Below are 26,603 nucleotides of genomic sequence, written 5' to 3'. Positions count from 1 at the left end.
GCACACTGTAAAAAGATACCGAATCATCTGGAATCTTTTTGAAAAATTCTATGTTTCCTTGGAGGGGGGTATCTGCAAACAAGACAAAAAATAGAAGAGATAGCTAGGAGACAGTATTCTGCTTGCTTTCAACTTCTCTTCCTCAACTCTCAGGATTTCAGAGCTGAGAGGAATCTTGAAAAGTAATAAAAATTTATTCTAACTCCCTTTTTTAAAATGACGGAAATTAGACAGCAGAGGTCATTCGTGTTTACATCCAGAACTTGTTCTTACATTCTCTGAACCACAAAAATCAATACTGTTGTGTTAAAAACACTGTCCAGGGGTGCCTGGGTGGCTCAGTGGGTTAAAGCCTCTGCCTTTGGCTCAGGTCGTGATCCCAGGGTTCTGGGATCGAGGCCCGCATCGGGCTCTCTGCTCAGCGGGAGAGAGCTCTCTCTCTCTCTGCCTGCCTTTCTGCTGACTTGTGATCTCTGTCTGTCAAATAAATAAATAAAATCTTTAAAAAAAAAAAAAAAAAAACCACTGTCCAGGTTACCTTGGGAAGCTGCCAGTCATGTATCATAATTGAGACATCTCACTTTTTATCTTCCAGGACCTAGAGATCTCAGCTGACTGGAATTGTTTCCCACATGTTTTGGAAAAGGCAGAAAAGAGTGGGAAGTGAGAGAATCAGTTCAGTACATTTACTTAAAATAAAATAAAGGGGCACCTGAGGGGCACCGTGTGTTAACTCTTGGTTTCTGCTCAGGTTGTGATCTCAGGGTCATGGGATCAAGCCCCTCATGGGGCTCTGTGCTTAGTGGGGAGTCTGCTTAGGACTCTCTCTTTCTCCATCTCTCCCTTTGCCCTTCCACATACCTCTCTCTCTCTCTCTCAAATAAATACATCTTTAAAAATTAAAAAAAGAATAAAATAACAAAAATACAGAAAATTATCTAGATTTAGTCTGGGTTTACTGTGATAATTGTTATACTGGTTCTAAGACTTCATGATCGTAAAATATTTGCTTAAATTAAAATATTTCAAAATATTCTTCAGTAAGTCTCTTCAATGTTTTTCTGAATTCAATAAACCAAAATATCATATATCTTAATATGTCTGGGTTAATAGAGGTTTTTGGTAATGGCATTTTAAATTTTTTCAAAATTTTACATCTTAATCTTGAAAAAGATATAAAAGATATAAGAAGATATAAAAAGCAAAATACCTTGTTATGTTGCCAACTGAAGTCTGTTCAATAATCCTAACTTAACTATTTTCACTTTTCTTAAATGATCATGAATAGTACCTTTCTGTGAAATTATAAACAGAAGCCACATAAACAGAGGTCATATCCATGCAGCATAGATTCTTAGATGTGACACTAAAAGCACAATCAACTAAGCATAGAATAGATAAATTGAACATCATCAAAAATGAAAAACTTTTGTGCACCCAAGGACACTATCAAGAAGGTAAAAAACAACCTACAGGATGGGAAAAAAATTAATGTCCAACATATATAAAGAACTCTTACAATTTAACAAAAAGACAAACAGCTCAAATAAAAATGAACAAATGACTTGAAAAGACATTCCTCCGAAGATGATCTATAAATAGCCAACAAGCAGGGGGCCAAATGTTAAATATCACTAGTCATTAGGGAAATGAAAATGTAAACCACAGTGAGATATCACTTCACACCTGCAAGGAAGCTATAATCAAAACAATGGAATGCAGCGCATGTTGCTGGGGATGTGGAGAAATTGGAGCCCTGAAGCATTGCTGTTGGGTAAATAAAATAATGCAGCTACTGTGGAAAACATTTTGGTGGTTCCTCGAAAAGTTAAACAGAATTACCATAGGACCCAGCAATCCACCCCAAGTAAAGAATTGAAAAAGAATTCTCTACCCACAAGAATTTAAAATAATTATTCAAACAAAAACTTGTACGAGAATCTTCACAGAAGCACAATTCACAATAGCCAAAAAGTAGAAACAACCCAAAAGTCCATAATGGATGGATGGGTAAACAATGTGTGATATATCCATGCAACGGATTTATAATTTTAGCATAAAAAGATAGAAGTTCTGGAGAGCCTGGGTGGCTCTGTCAGTTAGGTGTCTGCCTTTGCCTCAGGTTATTACTTGCAGTCCTGGGATGGAGCCCTGCATTGAGCTCCCTGCTCAGCAGGGAGTCTGCTTCTCCCTCTCCCTCTGCCCTTCCCCCCGAGTGCTCTCACTCTCTCAAACGAATATATAAAATCTTAGAGAGAAAGAAAGAAATGAAGTTCCAACATGTGCTACAGCATGGTTGAATCTTGGAAGCATCATGCTATATAAAATAAGTCAGATAAAAAAGGATGACTAGTGTATGATTCCACTTATATTGGAATATCTAAAATAGGCAAGTTCATGGAGATTGAAAGTAAATTAGTGGTTCCAGGGGCAAAAGGGCTGGAGTGATGGCAAGGTACTGCGGACTGGTACAGAGTTTCCATTTGTAGTATTGAAAATGTTTTAGGGGCTCCCGGTTGGCTCAGTGGGTTAAAACCTCTGCCTTTGGCTCAGGTCATGATCTCAGGGTCCTGGGATGGAGCCCCATGTCGGGCTCTCTGCTCAGCAGGGAGCCTGCTTCCTCCCCTCTCTGTGCCTACTTCTGATCTCTATTAAGTAAATAAATAAAATCCTTTAAAAAAAAGTTTCAGAACTCAATGAAGATGATAGGTACACAGTGCCCTGAATGTACTACCTGCCACTGACTGCACCCTTTATAATGGTTACATTTATGTTACATGGATTTTATCTGCATGTGAAAGAGGAAATTAAAATATCACATTATGTGCTAGCTTAAAATAAAAATGGGGAGGTTTACCAGTACGTCCCTAAATATTGCAGGGTTTGTTTATTGGAAAACTTTCGTTCTAAATATGTGTTCGAGATTTAGAATGTTCTAAATGCAAAATCTAAATTCTAAAGTAAGCATTTGTTCTCACAACCTCTGATCAAGACAGAGCTTTAGGTAAGTGAAGACTAACCAACCAAAAGCACCAGAACATCAGTAACTCAAAGCACAAACATAACAGAAAAATGCAGACTGGGACTCTGACAGCTTGAGTGGCATTTTACTGCGTATCTGCTTGCCAACGGAAATGTGGGAACAGTTAAAAATAGAGCCGATGAAGGAACCAGAGCAAATGCTAGGGGCACGTCAGTAATAAGATTGAGCTTGAATTATAAAGATAAATTCTTCTCATTGTTTACACTAGTGTTTATTCCAGCCCTATTGAAGTAGGGATTCATATTTTGCAGAATTTTGCCAGAATCACATTTACTGGTTATTCACAAATAGTTGGAGACAACGTGTGTTGGCTGAGCCATGAACCTGAGCTTGGGGAATGCTCAGACCCTGCATCGCTGACCTTCTCTGAGCCTCATTTCTCAGCCATAAGATGGAGATGATGATGCCCTCCTCTCCATGTGTGGGGAGCATAACGAAACCATGTTTGTAAAGCGGACAGCCTGGCACAGAAAAAGCAATTATTAAACATTAGTTCTCCATTTCAAGGAAAACCTTCTATACCGAAAACTGTCTCAGGGAGGTTTTTTTGTTTAATACTGGCCCTGTTGTAGGGTTTTTCTCAGGGAGGGGTGAGAGAATTGGCTAATTTTTTTTTTTTAATGAGAGTCTTTTTAAAAATTATTTATTTATTTATTAGAGTGGGGGAGGGGCAGAAGGAGAGAAGCTGAAGCAGATTCCAGGCTGAGTGTGGAGTCCGACGCAGGGCTCCATCACACGAACCCCCCCAGACCATGACCCCAGCTGAAACAAAGAGTTGGATGTTTAACCAACTGAGCCACCCAGATGCCTGTAAGGAAATAGTACCATGGAGCTTTCAAGTTCAACCTGAAGCTTTTCAATATTTAAGAAGTGGGCTACTCGGGATGCCTCGGAGGTTCAATGAGTTAAGCCTCTGTGTTCTGCTCAGGTTATGATCTCAGGGTCCTGGGATTGAGCCCCACATTGGGCTCTCTGCTCAGCAGGGAGCCTGCTCCCCCACTCTCTCTCTGCCTCCTTCTCTGCCTACTTGTGATCGCTCTTTCTGGGTCAAATAAATAAATAAATAATTTTAAAAAAAGAAGTTGGCTTACTACACATAAAAATCTTTATATAAACATTATCATAAAGGGTCATCTTAAATTTTAGAATCAATTTCTCTTTAAGGTGGCTGAGATTTTTCAACTCTTGTGCACGTAAAATTGAGTTGAAGTTCATTGTGCCTTTTTTCTTTATCCAAATTTTGAGTTAAAACTTCATGGTAACTTTGGTAACTGCATCCTGTTCAGACACTGTAGTCGAAATTTTTGAAACTATGTGGTGTTCACTAAAAGTGGGAATAACAAAGTCAAAGCTAATTAAGGTCACAAACTTCGGTGAAACCCTTAAAGTCCAAATCTTCTCGATATTGTGAATTGTACCCCTTCCAGGTTAGTTTCTTCTGTACTCTCCCTACTACTTACTGACAGTTACCTTTTAAATTTTGCACACATTAAGATTAAATTGGGCCTCTACTGTGCCAATTCCTATTTCCTCTTGTGTTTTAAGCGCGAACTAACGTAAGACATTAGCATCAAGTAGTGCAGACATATGTATGCATTTGCTTGATTCAATTTGTTGTGACCTTATCAGTTTGGAATTGGAATTGCACCATTTTGTAGACAAAGGAAACTAAGTATATTGCTGCACTTTTAAGTTTTCAGAACAGTGTTGAAAAATTGCATTGTTTTTATTTTTTTTTAAACTCAGTTAAAAAAAACTAAAACGTTCTTTCAAAAGAGGCATCTAAATGTGTTCCTAATTTTGCATATGGTCTTAGGTTTTATAACCAATAAAAAAAGCTGCTATCAAAAAAAAAACAATAAAAAATAAAGGGTCATCTCTGAATAAGCACATTTCTATTGCTCTTTCTCATGGGTATTATTTTCTTATTATTTAATCATCAAAGAAGATACAGTGTTGAAGCTGGGAATACAAAAGTTGGACTCTTACCTTATGTCATAAACCAAATTAACTCAAAATGGATCAAAGACCTAGACGTAAGACCTCAAAGTTTAAAACTTTTAGAAGAGAACAGGGCAAATGCTTCACAACACTGGATTTGGAAACGGGCAATAAAAGAAAAAATACCCTGGACTTCATCAAAATTAAAAACGTATATGCATCAAGGGAAACTAGCAACAGAGTGAAAAAGCAACCCATGGAATGGGAGGAAATATATCCAAATCATCTACCTGGTAAGGGATTAGTATCCAAAATACATAAAGAATTCCCATAACTCATGACAACAACAAAAAGCAACTCAATTTTTAAAATGGGCAAAAGACTTGAACAGACATTTCTCCAAGAAGCTAGAAAATGGTCTATGAGCACATGAAAGGATCATCAATATCACTAATCATTAGAGAGATACAAATGAAAATCACAATGGGACAGCACTTCATTTCCATCAGGATGGTACTCAAACCAAAATAAAACAGAGCAACAAACATTCTTGAGGATGTGGAGAAATTGGAGCCTTCGCTCACTGTGGGTAAGAATGTAAAATGGTGACGGCTATGGTAAACAGTATGGCAGTTTCCCCAAATAATTAAAAATAGAATTATCATATGATCCAGCAAGTCCACTTCTGGATATAATACACACAAGCATTGAAGGCAAGGAGTCATATAGTTGTTCACACCAGTGTTATTCACAATAGCCACAAGGCAAAAGCAACCCAAGTGTTCATTGATGGATAAATGGATAAATAACATGTGGTATGTAAACCCAATTGAGTTTTATTCAGCATTAAAAAGAGGAAATTCAGACACATGCTATGACATGGAAGAGCCTTGAAGACATCATGTCAAGTGAAATAAACTAGTCACATAAGCACAAATACATAAGAAGTCTGGGGTACTCAACTTTGTAAAGACAGAAGATAGAATGGTGATTCCCAGAGAGCAGGGGGAGTTAGTGTTTAATGAGAATGGAGTTTCAATTTGGGAGGATGAAAAACGTTCCAGAGATGGATGGTGGTAAGGATTGCACAAGTATGAATGTATTTAATGCCTCTGAACTCTACACTTCAAAATAGTTAAAATGGTCAGCTTTGTGGTATGTGTATTTTGGCATGTTTTTTTTAAAAAACATTGAATCTGTACACAAATAGATTCATCACAATGAAAAATAGGGATGACAGTAGTATATTTGCTTTTCTTAAGGAATCCAAGCAGGCAATCCATGGTCCTCTTGAATAGCTCCATGCAACAGAGATAGAATGCAAACTACATGTGTAATAACATAAGTAATCTTAAATTTTTGTAACCATATTTATTTATTTTTGAAGATTTTATCTATTTGAGAAAGAGAGAGCAAGCCAGAGAGAGCACAAATGGTGGGGAGGAGCAGAGGGAGAGAGAGAAGCAGACTCCTGGGGCTTGATCCCAGGACCCCAAGATCATGACCTCGGCTGAAGACAGGCACTTAACTGACTGAGTCACCCAGGCACCCCTGGTAGCCATATTTAAAAAGTAAAAAGAAACAGGTGAAATTAATTTTACTAATTAATTTGAACAATTTAACATTTTATTTAACCCTACATATTCAAAATATATAATTTCAACATTCAGTTAATATTACATTCTTGGGGCACCTGGGTGGCTCAGTGAGTTAAAGCCTCTGCTTTCAGCTTGGGTCATGATCCCAGGGTCCTGGGATCGAGCCCCACGTTGGGCTCTCTGCTTGGCAAGCAGCCTGCTTCCCTTCCTCTCTCTCTGCGTGCCTCTCTGCCTACTTGTGATCTCTGTCAAATAAATAAATAAATTTTTAAAAAGTATATTACATTCTTAATGAGATATCTTTAGTCTTATTCTGTATTTTGCTTTGGTTTAAAGATGAAAGGTAGCACTAGTCATAGTTCAAGTGTTCTGTGGGGTAACGGCTACTAAATTGGGTCCCAGAGCTCCAGTGTGTTTGCTTCTCTCCCAGAGCCATTAATCTGGTGAGCTGAGAGGCAGTACCCACCACAAGGAAGGCACAACTTAAACTCTTCTCGTGCACCAACTGTGGGAGAACTTCCTGTGAAAGACCTTCCTCAGTTGGATCACATCACAAACTAGCTGTGTGAAAACTGGCTCCTAAGTGCAGAGGTCCAGAGAGTGCCTGTTTGTGGACCTGAAGGGAAACTAGAGCCGAGGAAGTTTGGTTTGCTTTCTGAGATGTTTTGTTTATTTCTGGCTGGGGAGGCACAGAGTGATCAAGCAGAAGGTGAAGGGAGAAGAGAGATATCATAGTAGCAGGGGTGGCGGGAAAGGTGGTGGTAAGAGAGAGATTAACAAAGAGGGGTCTATGTTTGGGAGAAAAATATGATTTTATCTTGGAACTCTTTTTTAAGATTTTAGTCATTTGAAAGAGAGAGAGAGAGAGAGAGCACGAGTTGGGGGAGGGAGGGAGGAAGAAGCAGACTCCCCGCTGAGGGGGGTGCCCAATGTGGGGCTTGATCCCACGACTCCAGGATCATCACCTGAGCTGAAGGCAGACACTTAACTGACTGAGCCACCCAGTACCTGTGGAACTTTTAAAAATACATATATTTATTTGTTTTGAGAAAGAGCAAATGGAGGAGGGGCAGAGGGAGAGAGAGAATCTCAAGCAGACTCTGCACCGAGCACAGAGCCCAACACGGGGCTGGATCTCACAATCCTGAGATCATGACCTTGGCCGAAATCAAGAGTTGGGTGCTGGGACGCCTGGGTGGCTCAGTTGGTTAAGCAGCTGCCTTCGGCTCAGGTCATGATCCCAGAGTCCTGGGATCGAGTCCCACATCGGGCTCCTTGCTCGGCAGGGAGCCTGCTTCTCCCTCTGCCTCTGCCTGCCATTCTGTATGCCTGTGCTCGCTCTCTCTTCCTCTCTCTCTCTGATAAATAAATAAAATCTTTAAAAAAAAAAAAAAGAGTTGGGTGCTTAACCAACTGAACCACCCAGGCATCCCTATCTTGGAACTTTTTTTAATCTTTGCATCACCATATCTTAAAGCCAAATATTTTTTTTCCTTAGTGGGAATATCAAAAGTTGAACATTATATTTACCAAGTGCAAAAGGGCTGTGTATAGTCCTTTTATTTAATCGGAGGGATTACTATCCAGAATATATAAACAACTCCACTGTTGATAGCTTAATACCCTAAAGATTAAATCATATGCTGTATGTAAAAAAAAGCAAAGAATTAAAATCAAATATTGACTTCATTTATAGCTTGGTACCATAAGAAGAAGGTGGATCAGTCTGAAATGATCACTATTTATAGTTGTTTCTCAACAATTATGTTCACATACATTTGCTTTAGTTTAGTGAATCTTTAGTGAGTGTGGCCCAGGATAGCTGGGAGTATAATGATGAACACAAGAGGTGCCCTGGGGGTGCCTGGGTGGCTCAGTGGGTTAAACCTCTGCCTTAGGCTCAGGTCATGGTCCCAGGGTGCTGGGATCCAGCCCCACATCAAGCTCCCTGCTCGGCGGGAAGCCTGCTTCTCCCTCTCCCACTCCCTCTGCTTGTGTTCCTTCTCTTGCTGTGTCTCTCTCTGTCAAATAAATAAATAAAACCTTTAAAACAACAACAACAACAACAACAAAACAAGAGGTGCCCTGCCTAGCAGTCTAGTGCAGAAGAGAGACAAATTGTCATTTTCATTCCAGTTTGTAAGTGCAAAAAATAAAAATACAAATAGCAAAGAAAGGCACTCCATCCCACCCTCAGGTGGTGAGGGTAAGCTTCCCAAGAGAAAGTTTAAAAATGAACTGGGGGTAGCCAGGTGAAGTGGGGCATGCTCTCCAGGCAAAAGACAGAGTGACCAGGCATGAAACAGTGAGAAGTGAGTAACTCTCCGTCCAGGAGCAAGAACTTCAAAGATCGACCTCGTTAACTGAGAAGCCTCATCCACTTACTGCCCAGTGATTTTTAGGAGGTTATTTTTCTGAGCCATAGTTTACTCTTCCATCAAATGGGAACAGGAACATCTCAGAATTGTTATGTTCAATAAATGAAATAATTTATGTGAAATCCTTAGTATGGTGCTTGGTACAGATTAAGCATTTGATAAAAGGCAGCTGCTATTAGCAAACTTAGGTAAATATGTGTTTGTCTGTTTGTTTGTTTTTAAAATTCATCTTTTTATTTGAGAGAAAGAGAGAGCGTGCACATAGGAGTGGGGGCTAGGGAGGAGGGAGATAATCCTTAAGCAGACTCCCCCACTGAATGTGGAGCCCAGTGTAGGGCTCAGTCCCAGGGTCCATGAGATCATGACCTGAGCCAAACCAAGAGTCAGTAGTTCAACCGACTGAGCTGCCCAGGAATCCCTAAATATGTGTTTGAAATGCAGAACTAATACTGTCATGTTCATACAGGATTTCCAAAATGGAGTGTTATATTCTCTTAGGAGTAGCTAAATAAAACAAATATTTTTATTTTATAAAAATAAAAAGTAAAATAAAAGTTAAATAAATAAACGTAGTTAAATAAAAGGGCGATAAGTACATCTACCTGTATTTGAAGTTCTATTTCTCAACCTCATTGGCGAGACACACTATGCAAAACTTTCTGAAAATTACACAGTAAAATCAATACAAAGACAACTTTGATAGCATTAGGTTGGGGAAGGATCTTTTTTTGGTCCTACTTCTCAATTTCCATTATGAGTGCTAAGGAAATAGTAGGCTTCTCCCAAATATGAGGGGGGGAAAGGCTATTTTTGCAATTTGGTCTTCCTGAGGTCTTACCTGATTGAAGTTTTTTGGATTATTTATTGACGATCATCATAAAGGTAAACATCAAGGAAGCATCCATATGCTTCCTTGTCCACAAAAAAATATAGAAGAGAGGTAAATGATGAAATTCTATCATTTTTTTAAAAATACAAGTTCATTTCAGATGGAATACTTTAATCTGTTACTAAATGATTCTGCCCCCATTTTATGAAGTTCTTGGGAGTCAAATTGCACTTTTTATTGTTTTGCTGATTCTCATTGTGGTTTATTTTCTTGCATGTTTTTAATTTTGGAATTTGAATCTATGCTTATCAAGGCTTTAGGACAGAAGTTTCATATGCTTCTGCTGGTGTCTGTAGGACTCTAGCCACAGGCTTACCAGAGCTGTCTTGTACTCAGAGAACACCTTGCCCATGGGATTCTGCACTCAGCACTCAGAATTGTTGATGAGGATATACAGAAACTGGAAAGTTTGTGCGCTGTTTGTGGGAATGTAAGATGGTGAAGGCACTGTGAAAGTGTGCTCGTTCTTCAAAAAATTAAAAATAGAATTACCATATGATCCAGCAATTCCATTCCTGCATATATACCTGTCTAAGGTCATTCTGGCAGCTTTAACGAAATGTCACAGGCTGGGTGGTTTATAAACAACAGAAATTTATTTCTCACAATTCTCGAAGATGGAAGCCCCAAATTAGGGTGCCACCATGGTCTGGTTCTGGTGAAAGCTCTCTTCTGGGTAGCTGACTGCCTACTTCCTGCTATTATTGTCTCATGGCAGAGGGGCAAGCCAGCTCTCTTTTGGAACAGCATGAATCTATTCATGAGAGCTCTGCCCTGATGACCCAAGGCCCCACTTCCTGAGACCATCACATCAGGCATTAGGATTTCAACATACAAATTTGGGGGAGGGGGTACAAACACTCAGACCATAGTAATTACCCCCCAGAATTGAAAACAGCGTCCTGAATTTGTACACCCATGTTCATGAGGCATGATTCACAATAGCTAAAATATGGAAGCCACCCAAGTATCCATTGACAGGAGGGTGAACAAAGTGTAGTAGATACATACAATGGAATGTTATTCAGCCTTAAAAGGAAAGGACATCCTGATGCATGATACAAAGCAGATGAACTCTGAAGGCATTATGCGCAATGAAATTTGTCAGTCACAAAGGGACAAATCCTGCACAATTGCACATCGGGGGAGGTACCCAGAGTAGTCAAATTCAAAGGGACAGAAGGCAGAAGAGGGGTTGCTGGGGGAGGGGAATGGGGAAGAATGAGGAATGATGGTTTCATGGATATAGGATTTTAGTTCAGGAAGATGAAGAAAGTTCTGGAGATGGATGGTGATGATGTTATACAAAGATGTGAATACACCTAATGCCACTAAAATGTGCACTTAGAAATGGCTAAGATGGTAAATTTCATATGTATTTTATCACAAGAAAAAAATTTAAAAATAATGAATTAAAAGAATCCAAAATTATATTTGTAGACTCCAACACTCCTTTCTCATTAATTGACCAAATAAGTAGACAAAGAAAAAGAAAAGTTCAGATATTGAAGACCTGAAAAACACTCCAAGCAACTTAATCTAATCTGTTTTTCTCTAACATTCCCCCCAACAACACTAGAATACGAATTATTTTCAAATACACGCAAAAAAATTCACCAAGGTAGATGATTTCCTGAACCACAAACATAAAGCCAACCTCATCGAATTTAAAATGATTGGGAATACACAAAGTATATTCTCCGATTATGATGGAGTCAAACTAAAAATCAAAAGCAGAAAAACACCCATGTATTTAAAGCTTCAAGAACTGACTTCTATATAACCCAGGGTTGAAAGAGGAAATCACAGAGAACATTGGCACATATTCTGAATTACATGAACAGAAAAACACAAGTCAGAATCACTGGATTTATCTAACTAGGTGCTTGAAGGAAAATGTATGCGATCAAATGTTCATATTAGGACAGAAGTAAAATATGAAAAGTTCTAAACTTTCATCTTAAGAAGTCAGGAGAAAAGAAGAGAAAAAACAAGCCCAAAGCCAGAAGAAGGAAGAAAATAGGGGGCGTGTGGGTAGTGTAGTCACTTAAGCATCGACTCTTGGTTTGGCTCAGGTTTTGATCTTAGGGTCATGGGATCGAGCCCCACCTCTGGCTCTGTTCTCAATTAGGAGTCTGCTTCACATTGTCTCTCTCCCTCTCCCTCAGCCCGTCCCACTTGTGCTCTTTCTCTAAAATAAATAAATCTTTTTTTTTTACTCTTCCATAGGCAAAACTTTTATTATCTTTTTATTAACATATAATGTATCATTTGTTTCAGGGGTACAGGTCTGTGAATCACCAGTCTTACATAATTCACAGCACTCCCCATAGCACATTCCCTCCCGAACGTCCATCACCCAATCCCCCATTCCTCCCACCCCCCTCTCCTCCAGCAACCCCCAGTTTACTTCCTGAGATCAAGAGTCTCTTATGGTTTTGTCTCCCTCTCTGGCTTCATCTTGTATCATTTTTCTCTCCCTTCCCTTATGATCCTCTGTCTTGTTTCTCAAATTCCTCAAATTAATGAGATCATATGATAATTGTCCCTCTCTGGTTGATTTTGCCAAGCATAATACCCTCTAGTTCCATCCACATTGTTGCAAATGGCAAGATTTCGGAGGTTTTTTTTAATGGCTGCATTATATATATATCTATATATATAGATAGATAGATATCTATATATATATATCTCACATCTTCTTTATAATAAAGAAATCTTTAAGAAAAGAAGGAAGAAAATAATAAATATAAGAGCAGAAATTCAAAACAAGAGAAAACAGAAAAATAAGAAAATCAATGAAACCTAAAGTTTATTTGAGAAGATTGATTGATAAGCCCTTAGCCAGAGTAATCAAGAAGAAAAGAAAGAATGCAAATTATTAATATCAGGAACAAAAAGGAAAATGTCACTGTAGAGCCTACAGACATTCAAAAAATAGTAAGAGAATACTTATAACATCTTTATGTCAATAAAACTGATAAAGATGAAATGGACAAATTTTTTGAAACACTTGAACTATCAAGGATCAAGAAAAAATAACCTGACTAACCCCACATCAATTAAGGGAATTGAATCAATATTAAAAACACAGAAAACTCCAAATCCTCTAGTGAATTCTTCCAAATATGTACTAAAGAAGTATGACTAAGTCTGTATAAACTCTTCCAGAATATAGAACATGAAGAAACATATCCCAATACCAGCCCTTACTTTATGAGGCCAGCATTCCCCTGATATATAAATTCAAGATAAGGTAAATTACACTTAAAAAAGTTAATTTTTTAAAAAATTATTTATTTGTCAGAGAGAGAAAGAGCACAAGGAGGGGGAGCAACAAGTAGAGGGAGAAGCAGACTCTCGCTGAGCAAGGGGCCCGATGTAGGACTCACCCCCAAGACCCTGAGATCATGACCTGAGCCAAAGGCAGACACCTAGCCAACTGAACTACCCAGGCATCCTGAAAGTTAATTTTAAAAGAAAAAAAAAATGTTTTGAGTAATGAAATGATCACTAGGCTGGCTAGGTTTGGTATGACTTATCAGAAGACCTAAATAAGGTAACAGAAGCTTAAGCAATCTAAATGCTTATTTCTGCCTCACAAGTCTGAAAGTCAGCAATTCAGAGCTGCTATGGTGGCTTTGTGGTGCCATCAGTGACCCAAGCACCTTTTTTCCCCCTGCTCGTTGAATTTCAGCATGTGGCTTTTATGTGTCTTCATTGTCTAAAATGTCCACTCATAGCTTAGCTAATACATCCACGATCCGGTCATCAGCTGGAAGGAAGAAGAGGAATAAAAGCTTTTCTCTCCCTTTTATGGATACTTCTCAGTAGTCTGCAGAATGTAGCCACATAGCTGCATCTCGTTGCAACAGAGACTGGGAAATACACAGTCTTTTATTCTAGCTACCAATGTGCCCCCTTAAAACACAGGTTCCATAAGAAAGAGACATGGACAGCTGGGAATCGCAGCTATGAATAAGCTGACAGCTCTACATATGGAAATGCAGATGTGTTTCTTGATAAGGCAGGTTTCCGTAGTCTATACAATCCTCTTGATTGTTCTCTGATCCACAAAATATTTAAGATGTACTTAATTGTTAGAGCAATTGGACTTATCCTAATGAACATAGGGAATACTGATTTCTAATTCATAGATGAGATGAGGTATATAAATCCTTCACACAAAGCCTGGCACCTTGTATGTAAACAAAGGTACCAGTTGTTATAACAGGGTTTAGGTGAGAAATAACAAATGAATGTGCTTTATAAACTAAAAAAGTGGTATAGAATATTAGACACTCCAGAGTTCTGTCTTCTAGTTCTAGGAACTCATGAAATCTTGATACTTCCATGAGGCCTTTTCTTTGGAAATGAGATTAAGCTTTCCCTGACTACTTGTATATTTCAGTTGTGACCTTCACACACACACACACAAACACACACACACACACACATCCCCCTTATACTGGGTTTGCTTGCGCCTTTATATGCTTTTAAACAACAATCTATAATCATGACACTCATTTTATAGTGTAAGTTTACAAAAAGCAAATGATAACTTTGTGGAATGCATCGTAACAAGTTAGGTCAGTGGTGGATACAGGTGTATCTTTATGAAAGTGCTATACATAATGACAGAGATCTGGAACCATAATGTGGTGAAAAATGATTTACTAAGTAAAATGAAAAAAAAAATCACACATGGTGCTTATCTGTCCCAGAGAGCTCTTACTCCAAGGTCTTAAATATAGTAAAAAAATCTGCAAGGGAGAGAGGAGTAAAGTAATTGTAATCACTGTTTCTCTCACTTGGAGGGAAAGAAAAACCAACTCTTTTAAACTTCTGGCTTCCTTGGCCAGTGTTTCTTCCTGGCCCCCGTTCTCATTTCAGAGCATTAGTAATGCCCATAATATGCCTGTCCATTACAAGGGCTAATGAGCAGGCTGAAGTTTACATACAGCTTGAACAAATTAGTCATCTGCATTTGAATGCCTCCACTGAGGACTGTACATCCATTATTGCTAGAGTACATCTGCATAACTTTTAACATTGAAAAGAATTAGGCTTCACTTATCAAATTTTAGCATTCATCTGTGGCTTTTAAAAACTGCAAAAGTCAAGGTATATTAAAAACAAAACTGACCATGATAGAAGGCATCCCTAATAAGCTTCTCAAACCTTTTTCTTTTCTTTTCTTTTTAAGGTTTTATTTATTTATTTGAGAGAAGGGGTGGACACAGAGGAAGAAGAAGAGGGAGAAGCAGACTCTCTGCTCAGGAGAGAACCCAACATGGGGCTCCATCCCAGGACCCCAGGATAATGACCTGAGCTGAAGGCAGAGGCTTAACCGACTGAGCCACCCAGATGCCCCTCTCAAACTTTTTTCTATCTATATTTATTCTGACAGTGTTTCCTTTTTTGCGTAAGGGTCCATTGCCTTACATTTTATTTGAAACCTTTAAAAAGCAGACTAGAGTCTGAACAGATACATTGCATTGTGTTACTGTTCAATACACTAATTAAATTAGCACAGGTTATAAAGAAAGAATTAATATAATGCTTTCATGGAAATTATGATTAGGTAAATGTCTTCCTATGTTAGAACTTGCCAAGTTGTATGCTATGTTTTAAGACACATGAAGACAGATCATTTATTCATTCATTTATGCAACTTGTGTTTTCAGGCTTCATCTAAGTGCCCGACACCATGCTCAATGCTAGGAATACTAAAATGAGTAAGACACAATTGGTTGTTCTCAAGAAACTATGTAGCGGCAGAAAAAACAAAAACAGTTTGATATAACTTATATACTGGATCACACATGAACATTTATTTCAAACTTTACTTGTCCTTTGGCACAAACTTTACAGGCCCTTTGGCTATAAGTACTATTAAAAATTATTTTCAGGGCGCCTGGGTGGCTCAGTGGGTTAAAGCCTCTGCCTTCGGCTCAGGTTGTAATCCCAGGGTCCGGGGATCAAGCTCTCTGCTCAGCAGGGATCCTGTTTCCTCCTCTCTCTCTCTCTCTCTGCCTACTTGTGATCTCTGTCAAATAAATAAATAAAAATCTAAAATAAAAAAATTTATTTTCAAGGTGGTCTTGCTGTTTTGTGATCTCCTTAAAAACGTGATGAAAGACAAAATTCCATTTCCCTGATGGTCATAAATGAAAGTGAATGCACAGATAATTAAGTACACTGTAAGAAATCACACAGATGTCTTGGGAAGACACAAAGTTTCATCCAACTGGGTGTTTTTAAAAGCATGTTAGAATCCTCCCTCCCTCCCTCCCTCCCTTCCTACCTTCCATCAACAAGTGTGTATTGATTGGTTTCTAAGTGCTTATTGACTAGACTATAAGCCCCAACAGACCTGGTTTTTGTTGTCTATATTCCTCCAGGGGCACGCAATGAAAGCTTGAGATAAACTTTATTGACTGACTGTTGAAAGAACTCAAGGCAACTTACTAGATTTGAATGTGCTCTGATGAATATGCGGGGCTCCTACCACACAGCTTCCAGTCTACAAGAGAACTAGACTTCATGTTAACCCTGAAATTTGAACACTCTCTCAAGAGAACCAAATAGTTTTGTCAAATGAATAGACCTAGGAGGGTGATATCGTCAGCAGATCATGAAGTTAAAATAGACAATGAATCCAAAACTTTAAGTACAATATCTTTTGTATTTTTTGTATATACATATATGCACACATATACACATGAATACATATAAAACACCACTGTCCCCCCCCCACACACACACACAATTCTTAGCCAGGGTTCTGCGGAGACTTCCAGCCTTGGCTAGAAAGCAAAGGGTGCCCTCTCCCTTGTCATGGGGCTCCTCACCCACATCCTAACCAAGAGCCTCCCAGCTTCCCAGTCTGTTTTTCAAAATGTCATATTATCATTATAATTAGTATCCAATATTTTAGTGCTTCTCTTTAACAGTTACTGAAATTTAAGTAAAAATAACCCTTTTAACGTCAAAGATTAGGAAAACCAGGGACCCAATGGATATGCCTAAATTTTTACCCTTACCAAAACCTGTTCTTTCAGCCTGACTAAAATTAGCTTATGACGGAGATGGGTTTCAGCTGTTGATCTTTGAGATGAACAAGTACTGCGTCCCACAGTCATTTAATATAAAAGGCAGTTGAAGCCTCGTGGACTACATTTCTGTATGTATATTTCATCACACCAAACCGTAGACGTCGTATTTTTTTTTTTAGATTTTATTTATTTATTTGACAGACAGAGATCACACTGATGCCTAGACGACTGGTTCTCTTGAGTTTCGCTGCAGTAACCTTTGTTGAAAGAAGAGGCACGCTCGAGTAGAAAAGTGAGCCTTTTGCTGTTTAAGTGAAATGTTCTTGCTCATGTCCACTACTCTCATGACCAAGAATTCGGGATAGTAAAAAAAAGTGCTTATTTTGCCCAAAACGTGCCGGGAAGACTTCTCCACTTTGCAGAAAAAGCGCACTCCGGGGAAAGCAGCGCTGTTTGGCACGGAGTCAGACAGGAGTCATGAAGGAAGAACTTCGGGCTGGGGCTGGGAAGTGGTGCTTTGGGACGTAGCGGAGGAGGCCAGCTGCCGATGCTCGGGTCCTCAGCCCCGCATCTTTTCTGCCCGCCCCCCGTCACTGCCACCGTCAAGTGCCTTCCCGGGCTCACGGGCTGCCCCGGCAGACGCCCGCGCCCAGGGGCCGCCGGAGGCCTCCGCGGATCCCAGGAGTCCAGTTTAGGAGCGGAGCCCCGGCGCTCTCCGCCGCTCCCGCCCCTCTTCCGCCCGCGGGCTGCCAGGCTGCCCGCGAGGTGGCTGGGGAGCCGGGGGAGCCGGGGGAGCCGAGCCCGGCAGCCTGAGCGAGGAAGCTCCCGGGCGCAAGGCCTCGCTTTCGTGGCTTTGAAAACTTTCCAGCGCGCGTGCCACGGAGACGCGCAGCGGCTGGGCCGGAGCCCACGCGGCCCGCGCCTCCCGCGGGGAACTTTTCGGCGCTCGGCTGCCTTGTCACTCTCGCTTTCCGACGCGCCTCCCCCTGGGCTCGCGCTCCCCGAGCTCCCTTTTCCCTCCCCGGCGAGGACCTTCCCGGCGCCCGCGGCTCCCGTCCCCGTCGTCGCCGCAGCTCTGCGCTCACCCTGCCCGGCCGCCCGGCCGCGAGCCCGCCCCGCCGCCGCCCCGCGTCTCGCTTTTCAAAATGGCCCGGCCGCGTCCCGCGCCCTGAGAGCGGCGAGCGCGGCGCCGAGCCCCGGGCAGCCCCCGGAGCGGGCGGCGGGCGGCGGGCGGCGGGGGGCGGGGGAGGGGAGGAGGGGACCCGCCGCGAGGGGCTGACTGCTCGCTTCCAGCCGACGTTTCGCCAATGGTCCAAAGCGACATGTCGAAGTCGCCTCCCACAGCGGCGGCGGCGGTGGCGCAGGAGATCCCGATGGAACTGCTGGAGAACGCGGCTCCCGCGGGGGCGCTCGGAGCGGCCGCACAGGTAGCGAGAGCGCCGCGCCTTCTCCTTTCTTTGTGAGCAGCCGGGGCGCCGACCTCCCGCTCTCCAGCCGCCTCCTCCGCTAGGATCCCTCGCCCGGCCGCTCCCTCCCGCCTGGGTCTCCTCCGCCACCCCCTCTCCCTTCGCCCTTTGCCACGCGCTTCTCCTCTCCTGGCGCCGGGGACCCTGCCCCTTCTCGCCTGTCCCTGGCTCTTCCGCGGCTTCCATTTTTCTCTGCTTCCGAAAAACGAGTGGGAAGGGGCGGGGGAGACCTCCCGGTCTTCAGAGGCTGCTGCCCCCGGGCTGCTCGGTCAGCCCTCCTCGCCCCCTCCCGGGAGAGGCACATGGAGAGACATGAACCAGGCGAGTGGACTGGACCTGCTCAAGATCGTGAGTCCGGGTGGGCGGGAGGGGCTCGGCTCCCCGCGGCTCTGGCTCGGGCTCCGACGCCGACCCTTCCGGGCGAGCTCGGAGCTGCGGTGGGAAGGGGGCGAGGGAGGGGGGTAGAGGTGGGCAGGGGGGCGTGTGGGGAGGGGGGGCTTCGGGCCGGGTCTCCGGGAGCAGCCCTGCCCCACCCCCACCCCCTGCACCTGGCTAGTTCTGCCTCCTTGACAGCTCGGCTCCCCTCGCGCCGCTTGCCACCGTTTGCCTGCACCCCTCCTCGTTTCTTTCTCTTAAAGCGAGTTGGGGACGCGAAAAGTTTTTATTTTTCCATTTCCCCTGAAATGTTGGCCATTCCAGGGAGCTTCAGGACCACCGTCCTCTCCGATGAGGATTAGCGGTTTCTGGAAAAAGTCCGGTTTGCTGCTCAGTTGTGAAATAGGAGATGTCAGTTGTAGGCGTTGGGCAATGATAAGGTGGTGGCTTTTACGTAAGGCTTTGGCAGGTACAGTTTGGATTACAGACACCTCCAGGTCTCAGCGATAAGGAGTCTCTCAACTTTTATCCTAGCAGGGAAATGACTTAAGACTCCTAGCTGTGGGGCCGCTTGGCGAGTGCCGTGAAGAGGTTAGGGTTCTATTTCAAGCCTTATTTTGGGGAAATAACTCTTTGCTTAGCGATACGAGCTTGCTGATTTCAAGCCTACGTTTGCTAGATGGTAAGTGTGGTGGTGACATATTCCTAGATTTACAAAAACCTTATAAATGTGGAGCTTTAGTGAACTTTCTTTAACCACTGGGAAATAACCTTGCTAACTTAAAACACATAATTCACTTTGATTTGAGATGGGGGGAAAATGTAGAAACCAAGAAGTCGTGTAATGAGGAACCCATTTCTTTCATAAGGATAGGACAGCTAGCTTTTTAGTCAGCCTTGGGCTGTTCTGCTGCTGAACCAGAGGGGGGACCTGTAACTAATCACCTACATTTCCATCTAGTTTCTGCCAGGGGACCTGAATTCTTACCAACACATGTCACATTTGTTCTAGGCTCCTGATTTTATCTAGACACTTAATCAGGTTAGATGAGAGTGAGAAATGTACTCAGAGAACTCTGTTATTCCAGGGTGAAGGTCTTGAATTTTGATAGAAGGAAGGACTCTTAGACCCTTTTTTTTCCTTTGATCTCCCTTCAGGAATTTTTCTTTTTCTTTTTCTTTTTCTTTTTTTAAGTTTATTCTTGTGATAAAAAGAGTTCTTGGATTTCTGGAGATCAAAGTTGAGGCTGACCGAAAGCATGACTGCATTTAGATAAGAAATACTAAATTCACTCAGTGATTTACATCGTTAAATGTAAGTCAACAAGTATTTGTTGTTAACTGCAAGGTGGAAGTGATTCAGATGTGAGGAGACACCACTGCTGTCCTCAGAGAACTGATATTCTAGTAGCTGCCAGTGTGACACCTGTATGACAATTGTCTGGTAGAGGACTGTAAAAGAAGTACTGAATCTTGCTTTCCAGGGAGGAAGGATCACAGAAATTCTATGCGGAGTAATCCCTAAGGGCTTCATAGAAGAGGTGGCTTTTGAGAAGAGAGTCCAAGGATGGGTGAGATTTGACCAGAGATTGTTAGAGAGATGGTGGGAGACATACAGGAAGTGAAGTCACAGAAGTTATAAGTCTTATCACATATTTCTCATGTGTAGCTTGAAGAGAGTACGGAATGGTACAGAGCAGGCATAGTTAGACGTAAGACTCACAAGGCAGTTTGAGGCCACATCTTGGAAGCGCTGGAACCAGCGGTGTAAGGAATGATGAAGAACCATGGAAGGGGTTCAGCCAAGGAGTTGCATAACAGCTTATTCAGAAGATTTACCTGGGAATGTTCTGGAAGGTATTTTAGAGTTTTAGAAATCCAGAGGTGGAGCTGCCAGACAGGAGATTGGTGAAACAGTTCGGATAAGAGTTAATATGGCCTAATCTGAAGGGACAGGAAAGAAAATGGAGATGACAGGCCCATGCATGGGACATGTCAAAAGACTCAATATGCAGAACTAAGGAAGTAAGTGTAGAAATACACGAGAGACAGGAAAAGGGGAGGAAAGGCTATTATAAGCAGGTTAGAGGTATAAATATTCAACTACATCCCCATCTATCTCTTTGCTTTCTCTACCTTCCAAAAATGAAAGCAGTTTTCTTTGAATTGTGTTTCTTTGAATTGTGTATCATCTCGATTATGTGAGGGGAAACATGGCCATGTTTATTTTATATCTAATAAATCATGGCATCATAGGGCTGTGAGAACTTGGCAAAGTCTCTAGTCCATCTCTCTGGGCAGGACAGGACAGCAGTAAAGCCTCCAGAAAAGGCGGGGGAGGGGTCCAGCTCGGGAGCAGCCCTTTTTGCCTATACTGATACTTAGAAATGGAATTTTCACTTGCAAATGGTGTCTCTAAGCAATCTTTGCTTTAAAGAACCCTTTCTGTCTTACCTCTGGATTTTATTCCAAGTTCTGTTTGAACAAAGCAAAAGATGTAGATTCACAGACTGCCCATTTTTCTTTTTTTTACGTTAATTAATCCTGCCCAGGGATGGGGCACCCTCCTACATTCCAACCCTTTCCCTCCAGCACACTGCCATAAACAACACGACTATTATTTCTTACGTGAGAGCCGAGTTGGCAACCCTAACTACAAATCCTGGTAAATTCTGATTTAAGCAGATTACATCGCTTTTTAGGGGGCCTGCTGAACAGCTTCAGTGCAGACTTGGACACGGTCTACTTCCAAAGTCATGGCGCTAATTACTTATTCTCCCTCCAAAGTTCCAAATCTGTGTTGTCCACTCCTGGAGCCACTAGCCACACGTAGCCCGAACTGAGATGTGCCGTACATATAAAATACACACCAGATTTCAGAGACTCGGTATGAAATAAAGAATACACAGTAATCTTTCTTACACTGACGACAGGTGGCCGCGATAACGTTTTGGGTATATTGGTTTCAATAAGTTGTATCACTGCAATTAGTTTCACTTGTTGCTGCTTCCCGGTTTCATATGGCTACTAGAAAATTTCAGTGACATGTAGCTTGGCTTACATTTCTGCTGGACAGCGGTAGTCTAAAATATGGCACTAGTAATTCTCTGGGGAGTGGAATTGATGGTGTATGGAGGCTGCGTGGATGGGAAGCCAGTGGGAGGGGTTGAGAGTAGGATGGACACACAGGAGGAGATGGGGAAGAAACAAAGCGGTATCCCAGCACGTTAGGCCTGAAAGAGGTTGTGAGCAGCACCTCTAGGCACACCTGAAAATGAACAGACAGTAACCAGAGGTCCTGTTTGCTTTGCTCCTAGCAACAGAACCCAGCTGGTTCCACCCCGGCTGAGTTTGCCAGATGCTTTTCAAGCATGTCGTAGTAACACAGCCTGGTAATGGCAACATCTTGAATCACTGCAGCAAGGAGCTTTATCTAAAGAGAGCAGCAGCGGTCCTCCTGTGGCTCTTGAGCCGTGTGGGTACGGTTTTCCAGAAACACTTGTACGGCCGAGGTACAGCTCGATCTTCCGCAGTCTGCCAACATAATGATCGTGGGTCTTGTGTTTTATGTTTTCCTGGAACCTTCGCAGCTAACCCCCATGGCTTTCCTCTTGAATGGTATTTTTGTTCTGGTGTTGCATGGGAGAAATTTTAAAACATGCCAACCAGAATTTCTGAGTGTGTTTTAAGACGTGAAATGTAATAACTGATTGAGTGATGTGGGGTTCGGTTGGTCTTGTAGATCTCATGGCTCTTTTCTTTTTGTCTTTCCTTGAGCGGAAAGGCTTAGTCTACCTGTTGCTTGATTTAATTTCATTGAATTAACACAATTATGTAGCCTTGGTCCTTTCAAGAAAAGCTGAGCAAAATGTGTTAACCCTGTAGGGGGAGGTAGCACTGTTTAATTTCACAGTGACAAGGAGTTACAATTACTTATGCCACCACCACAAGTAACAAAGTCTCAGAGTTCTTTCCAGGCCTGCCTAGAGGCAGCTTATGAAGAGGGCAAAGTTCTCCTGCCCTCCCACTAGACATTCTCTGTTTCCCAGCCTTGTCCCTCCTTCCTTCTCTACCTCCAGACCGCGCAAAAGAGTTCTTTTTATGCTGCCTCTTGATTCCTTTGTGCTTTTGTGTAAACTGATCCATATTGACAAGAACTGATGTCCTACCTCCCCTTTTCTAGAGAGGTAATCTCAATTACTTCACTCCAAGTAAAGGATCTGACAACCCCGTTCATACTGAGCTGTCAGTAAATGAGGAGAATGAATGTCTGATTTCTCTCTGGATCATTCTGGCTGCGTTTGTCCACAACTCAAAGGGATAAATGTCAATGAATGCTAATCGAGAGGGATGGAAACTAATTTCAGGTATCAGCATTATGCTTATGGGGAGCAATATGTAGGGAGGAGACTGTCACCCTATCTATCAACCGCAGAAGCAGCATCATACCTCAAGCTGTCCCCAGGGTCTGCCAAGCCAACTTTGTGTGCACGGGTGGGCTCAAATCTCCAACTGACTGGCAACTTCCAAAATTAACTACTATTGTCCATTTCAACTAGACAGAAATTAGATTTCAATTACCTCTGACATATAAACATTTATTTGCTGATTTTAAAACTACACTCCAGTTTCAAAAATTATTTAGTAGCAAGGAGGACATTCATTTACATGAAGCTGATACTTACCATCGTGAGGAATGTCAAATATTTTAATAAGTCATTTATATATTTGTGGAAATTTCTTAAATTTTTGTTGTTGTTGTTGTTTCTGAAATCTGATGTAGCTTGGTTGATGTTGTAGGAGAAGTAAAAGAATTTCGGTTTACGGTTTTCTTTTTCTCCTTTCTGCTATGGTGACATAATTTGTTTCCATGAAGTTTCATGTAACTAATAGGAAATGAATAGAAATTAGTGGCTTTTCAGACTGTGCTCCCAGAAGGACTTAGGGGTCTGCATGTGTCAGGGAGAGTATAATGGCTTATACTTTACGCTCCGGCCAAACCCAAACTCCCTTTCTCTTCTGCCTTTTACTTCCTGAAATCTGGGCGACTCTGATTTAGAACCGTTTCGCATATTGGGTGTTTATATATTTAGTGTTGCTAAAAAAAAAAAATTTGGAAAAACAATTGGTCCTAAAAGAGGCTACATTTGAAGCAGCCCCTGAACTAAGAAAACTATACTTCTTTTCCAAATTGAGTCAAGGAAATATTTGAATAATTAATCCTTCCTGTCTTTCTCCATTTTGAGAAGATTTGGCCTTTACTTTTTTTTTCTTTCTTTCCTTTTTTTTTTTTTAAATTCCTGCAGATGAAACACCCTAGTCCTCATTTTCAAAGATTTAAAGTAACTAAAGAAAAGTAATTCTAGCAAGATGGACTTAATTTTAAATATGCATTGGATCAAAGGGAACTTTGTTTTGTAATGGTAGTATAAATTTTCACTAACATTTTTTAAAAATACATTGAAATGGACTGTATTAGCTTTCCAAAAGTTGCTTTAATTTTTTTCCCTTGATCTTGGATATTGTTATAAAAAACAATAAAAATTAACAAGGAGACTATGGAAGAGAAATAACTGCTCAAATTCATAAGAGAACAGAAAAGAGGTATCATTAAGCATATCTATTTTAGCTTTTAATATATATAATACATAATTAATAAGGATTTGCTACGACACTATTAAGACATGAACAAGTTAATACTTTGAATAAAGCATTCCCCATAAATTTAAGTGAGTAAAGGACAATACAGTTTTTTCAAAGTTATCACAAGTTTACACGGGATTCAGCCATAGGTGTGTGCCTGTGTGTGTGCAAACTGTGTGTTAGTACAGTTGAAAACTCTGATAATCCAACATTATACGTAAGTATATATTGTATAGGTAGCTAAGTGAGTCCAAAGTAATACTTATGAATAGTATTCCTAGGGGCTTAGAAAAATTAACATACATTTAAAATGAAAACATTTTTTAAATGTGTCTAATTTCTTGCAGAAAATTGTCTCCTGTAGGACCGAATGTCTGAAATTTTGTGTGGTTTTCACAGTGCCTGTTGTGCATTTGTGAACAGCCACGAAAAAGCTTACACACCAAAGCAGCAGAATAATAAAATATATTTATCATGAAAAATCTGAAGCAAAAGACAATGATAGAATTTCATATTCTCTTTCCACCCATTTCAAAATGGTATTGGAAAGACATCACGATGGAGTAAGATTCTATTTTGTCTTTGTTCTCAAAGATAATCTATGCCTCTCATGAAGAAAAACAATGTGTTTTAAAAAAAAGAAAGGAAAACAATGTGTTTAACACAGGTTTGCCCCTCCCCCCCCATAAGAAACATGTTAGGCCTTAAAAAAATGCTTTCAAAGGTAATTAGTCTTTTCCCATGTTCAATAATATAAAAATATTTTTAATTTTAAAGAACTTTTCGTGCTTTCTTTTCGTGTTCGTAGGCTTTGGAAGACACTTCTGTCCAAACCTTTATATAATAATTGGAAGAGGAAGAACGCTCTTGAAAGAATGTTATTTTTCAACAGTTTACTGAATAGTGTTTACATAAGTATAAAGAATAAGCTGCTAAGTGAGAAGAACCTTGTATGATGCACTGTGAAAGCCCAGCCTAGGTTGTCTTTCCTTTTATGAAGTTGAGAGTTAATTAAATGCCATGGAAACACATTTGTATTACATAAATCCGGTAGATACTTGAAAGAGAACAAACATGGTTAAGAAAATTTTTGCTTTAAGATTGTACCACCCTCTCACTGATTGCAAAGTCATCTAAGTTACTCATAACACAAATGTTCATAATAGATCTTAGTTTGCCTAAGTACTACGTATACCATAGTTTATAAGATATTTCTTTTTTTAATGAAAACCATCTGTGTATATCAAATAGAACAAAGTAGTATTTTCAAAAACTGAACTCTGCAATTTACTCAGCAATTTAAAAAAAGTTAACTTTTGTAAATGCTGATAATCTCATGAAGTCTCTTTGAGCCTAAGCATTCTCAACATGTTATGTCCTTCACCCCAACTTTACCCGACTCTTCCAATCTGTATGTGGATATTACTTTTTTTTTTTTTTTAAGATTTTATTTATCTATCTGACAGAGAGACAGAGACCACAAGAAGGCAGAGAGGCAGGCAGAGAGAGAGAGAGGGAGAAGCAGGCTCCCCGCTGAGCAGAGAGCCCGATGCCGGGCTCGATCCCAGGACCCTGAGATCATCACCTGAGCTGAAGGCAGAGGCTTAACCCGCTGAGCCACCCAGGTGCCCCGTGGATATTACTTTTAAAAATATCATTCTGGGGGCACCTGGGTGGCTCAGTGGGTTAAAGCCTCTGCCTTCGGCTCAGGTCATGATCCCAGGACCCTGGGATCGAGCCCCGCATGGGGCTCTCTGCTCGGCAGGGAGCCTGCTTCCCTTCCTCTCTGCCTGCCTCTCTGCCTGCTTGTGATCTCTGTCAAATAAATAAATAAAATCTTAAAAAAAAAATATTCTGAGCCCTTATCATTTACTAGGTCTTACACTAAATGCTATGAATCTGTTATTTCCTTTAATTCCTAAGCCTATGAAGTAAGTAGCAATATGCCCATTTGAAGGATGAGAAGACTGGTGTTTGGAGCAGTTAAGACATTCGCTCACGGTCTGCGATGGCAGGATTCCAGCCTATGTGCTTTGCACCTAACGGCACAGTTTTGAGCTATTTTTCAATTATATGTTAATGGCCAGTATTTGCAACAACTTTACCTATGACCGGCATTAAACAGAGATTGATGCATTGTTTGTTCTTAGTGCTCTGAGTGTAAATAGATAATATTAGAAAAAGCAAGTTCATTAGCATAGGTTCATGCTTG

At 41.1% G+C, this 26,603-nt stretch overlaps 1 protein-coding gene across 4 annotated transcripts in view; it reads left to right on the top strand.

Annotated features, from left to right (window-relative positions):
- The first annotated feature begins 18,214 nt into the window (after positions 1–18,214).
- LOC111155505 (calcium voltage-gated channel auxiliary subunit beta 2) overlaps positions 18,215–26,603 on the top strand; it is a 384,925-nt gene continuing 376,536 nt past the window's right edge. For 3 of the 4 annotated variants that reach the window (XM_022515679.1, XM_022515681.1, XM_022515676.1), the window contains exon 1: positions 18,215–18,334. In XM_022515679.1, the coding sequence (XP_022371387.1) occupies positions 18,215–18,334 (120 nt within the window). Of the gene's footprint in view, positions 18,335–18,685; positions 18,722–26,603 lie in introns of those variants that run through there. The other variant, XM_022515677.1, reaches the window with a different exon arrangement.

Source organism: Enhydra lutris, unplaced genomic scaffold, assembly GCF_002288905.1.
Source record: "Enhydra lutris kenyoni isolate GAN:26980312 unplaced genomic scaffold, ASM228890v2 scaffoldscaffold42, whole genome shotgun sequence".
Taxonomy (NCBI): domain Eukaryota; kingdom Metazoa; phylum Chordata; class Mammalia; order Carnivora; family Mustelidae; genus Enhydra; species Enhydra lutris.
The sequence above is the reverse complement of the archived record's forward strand: the minus strand, read 5'-3'. Positions and strand labels throughout refer to the sequence as shown.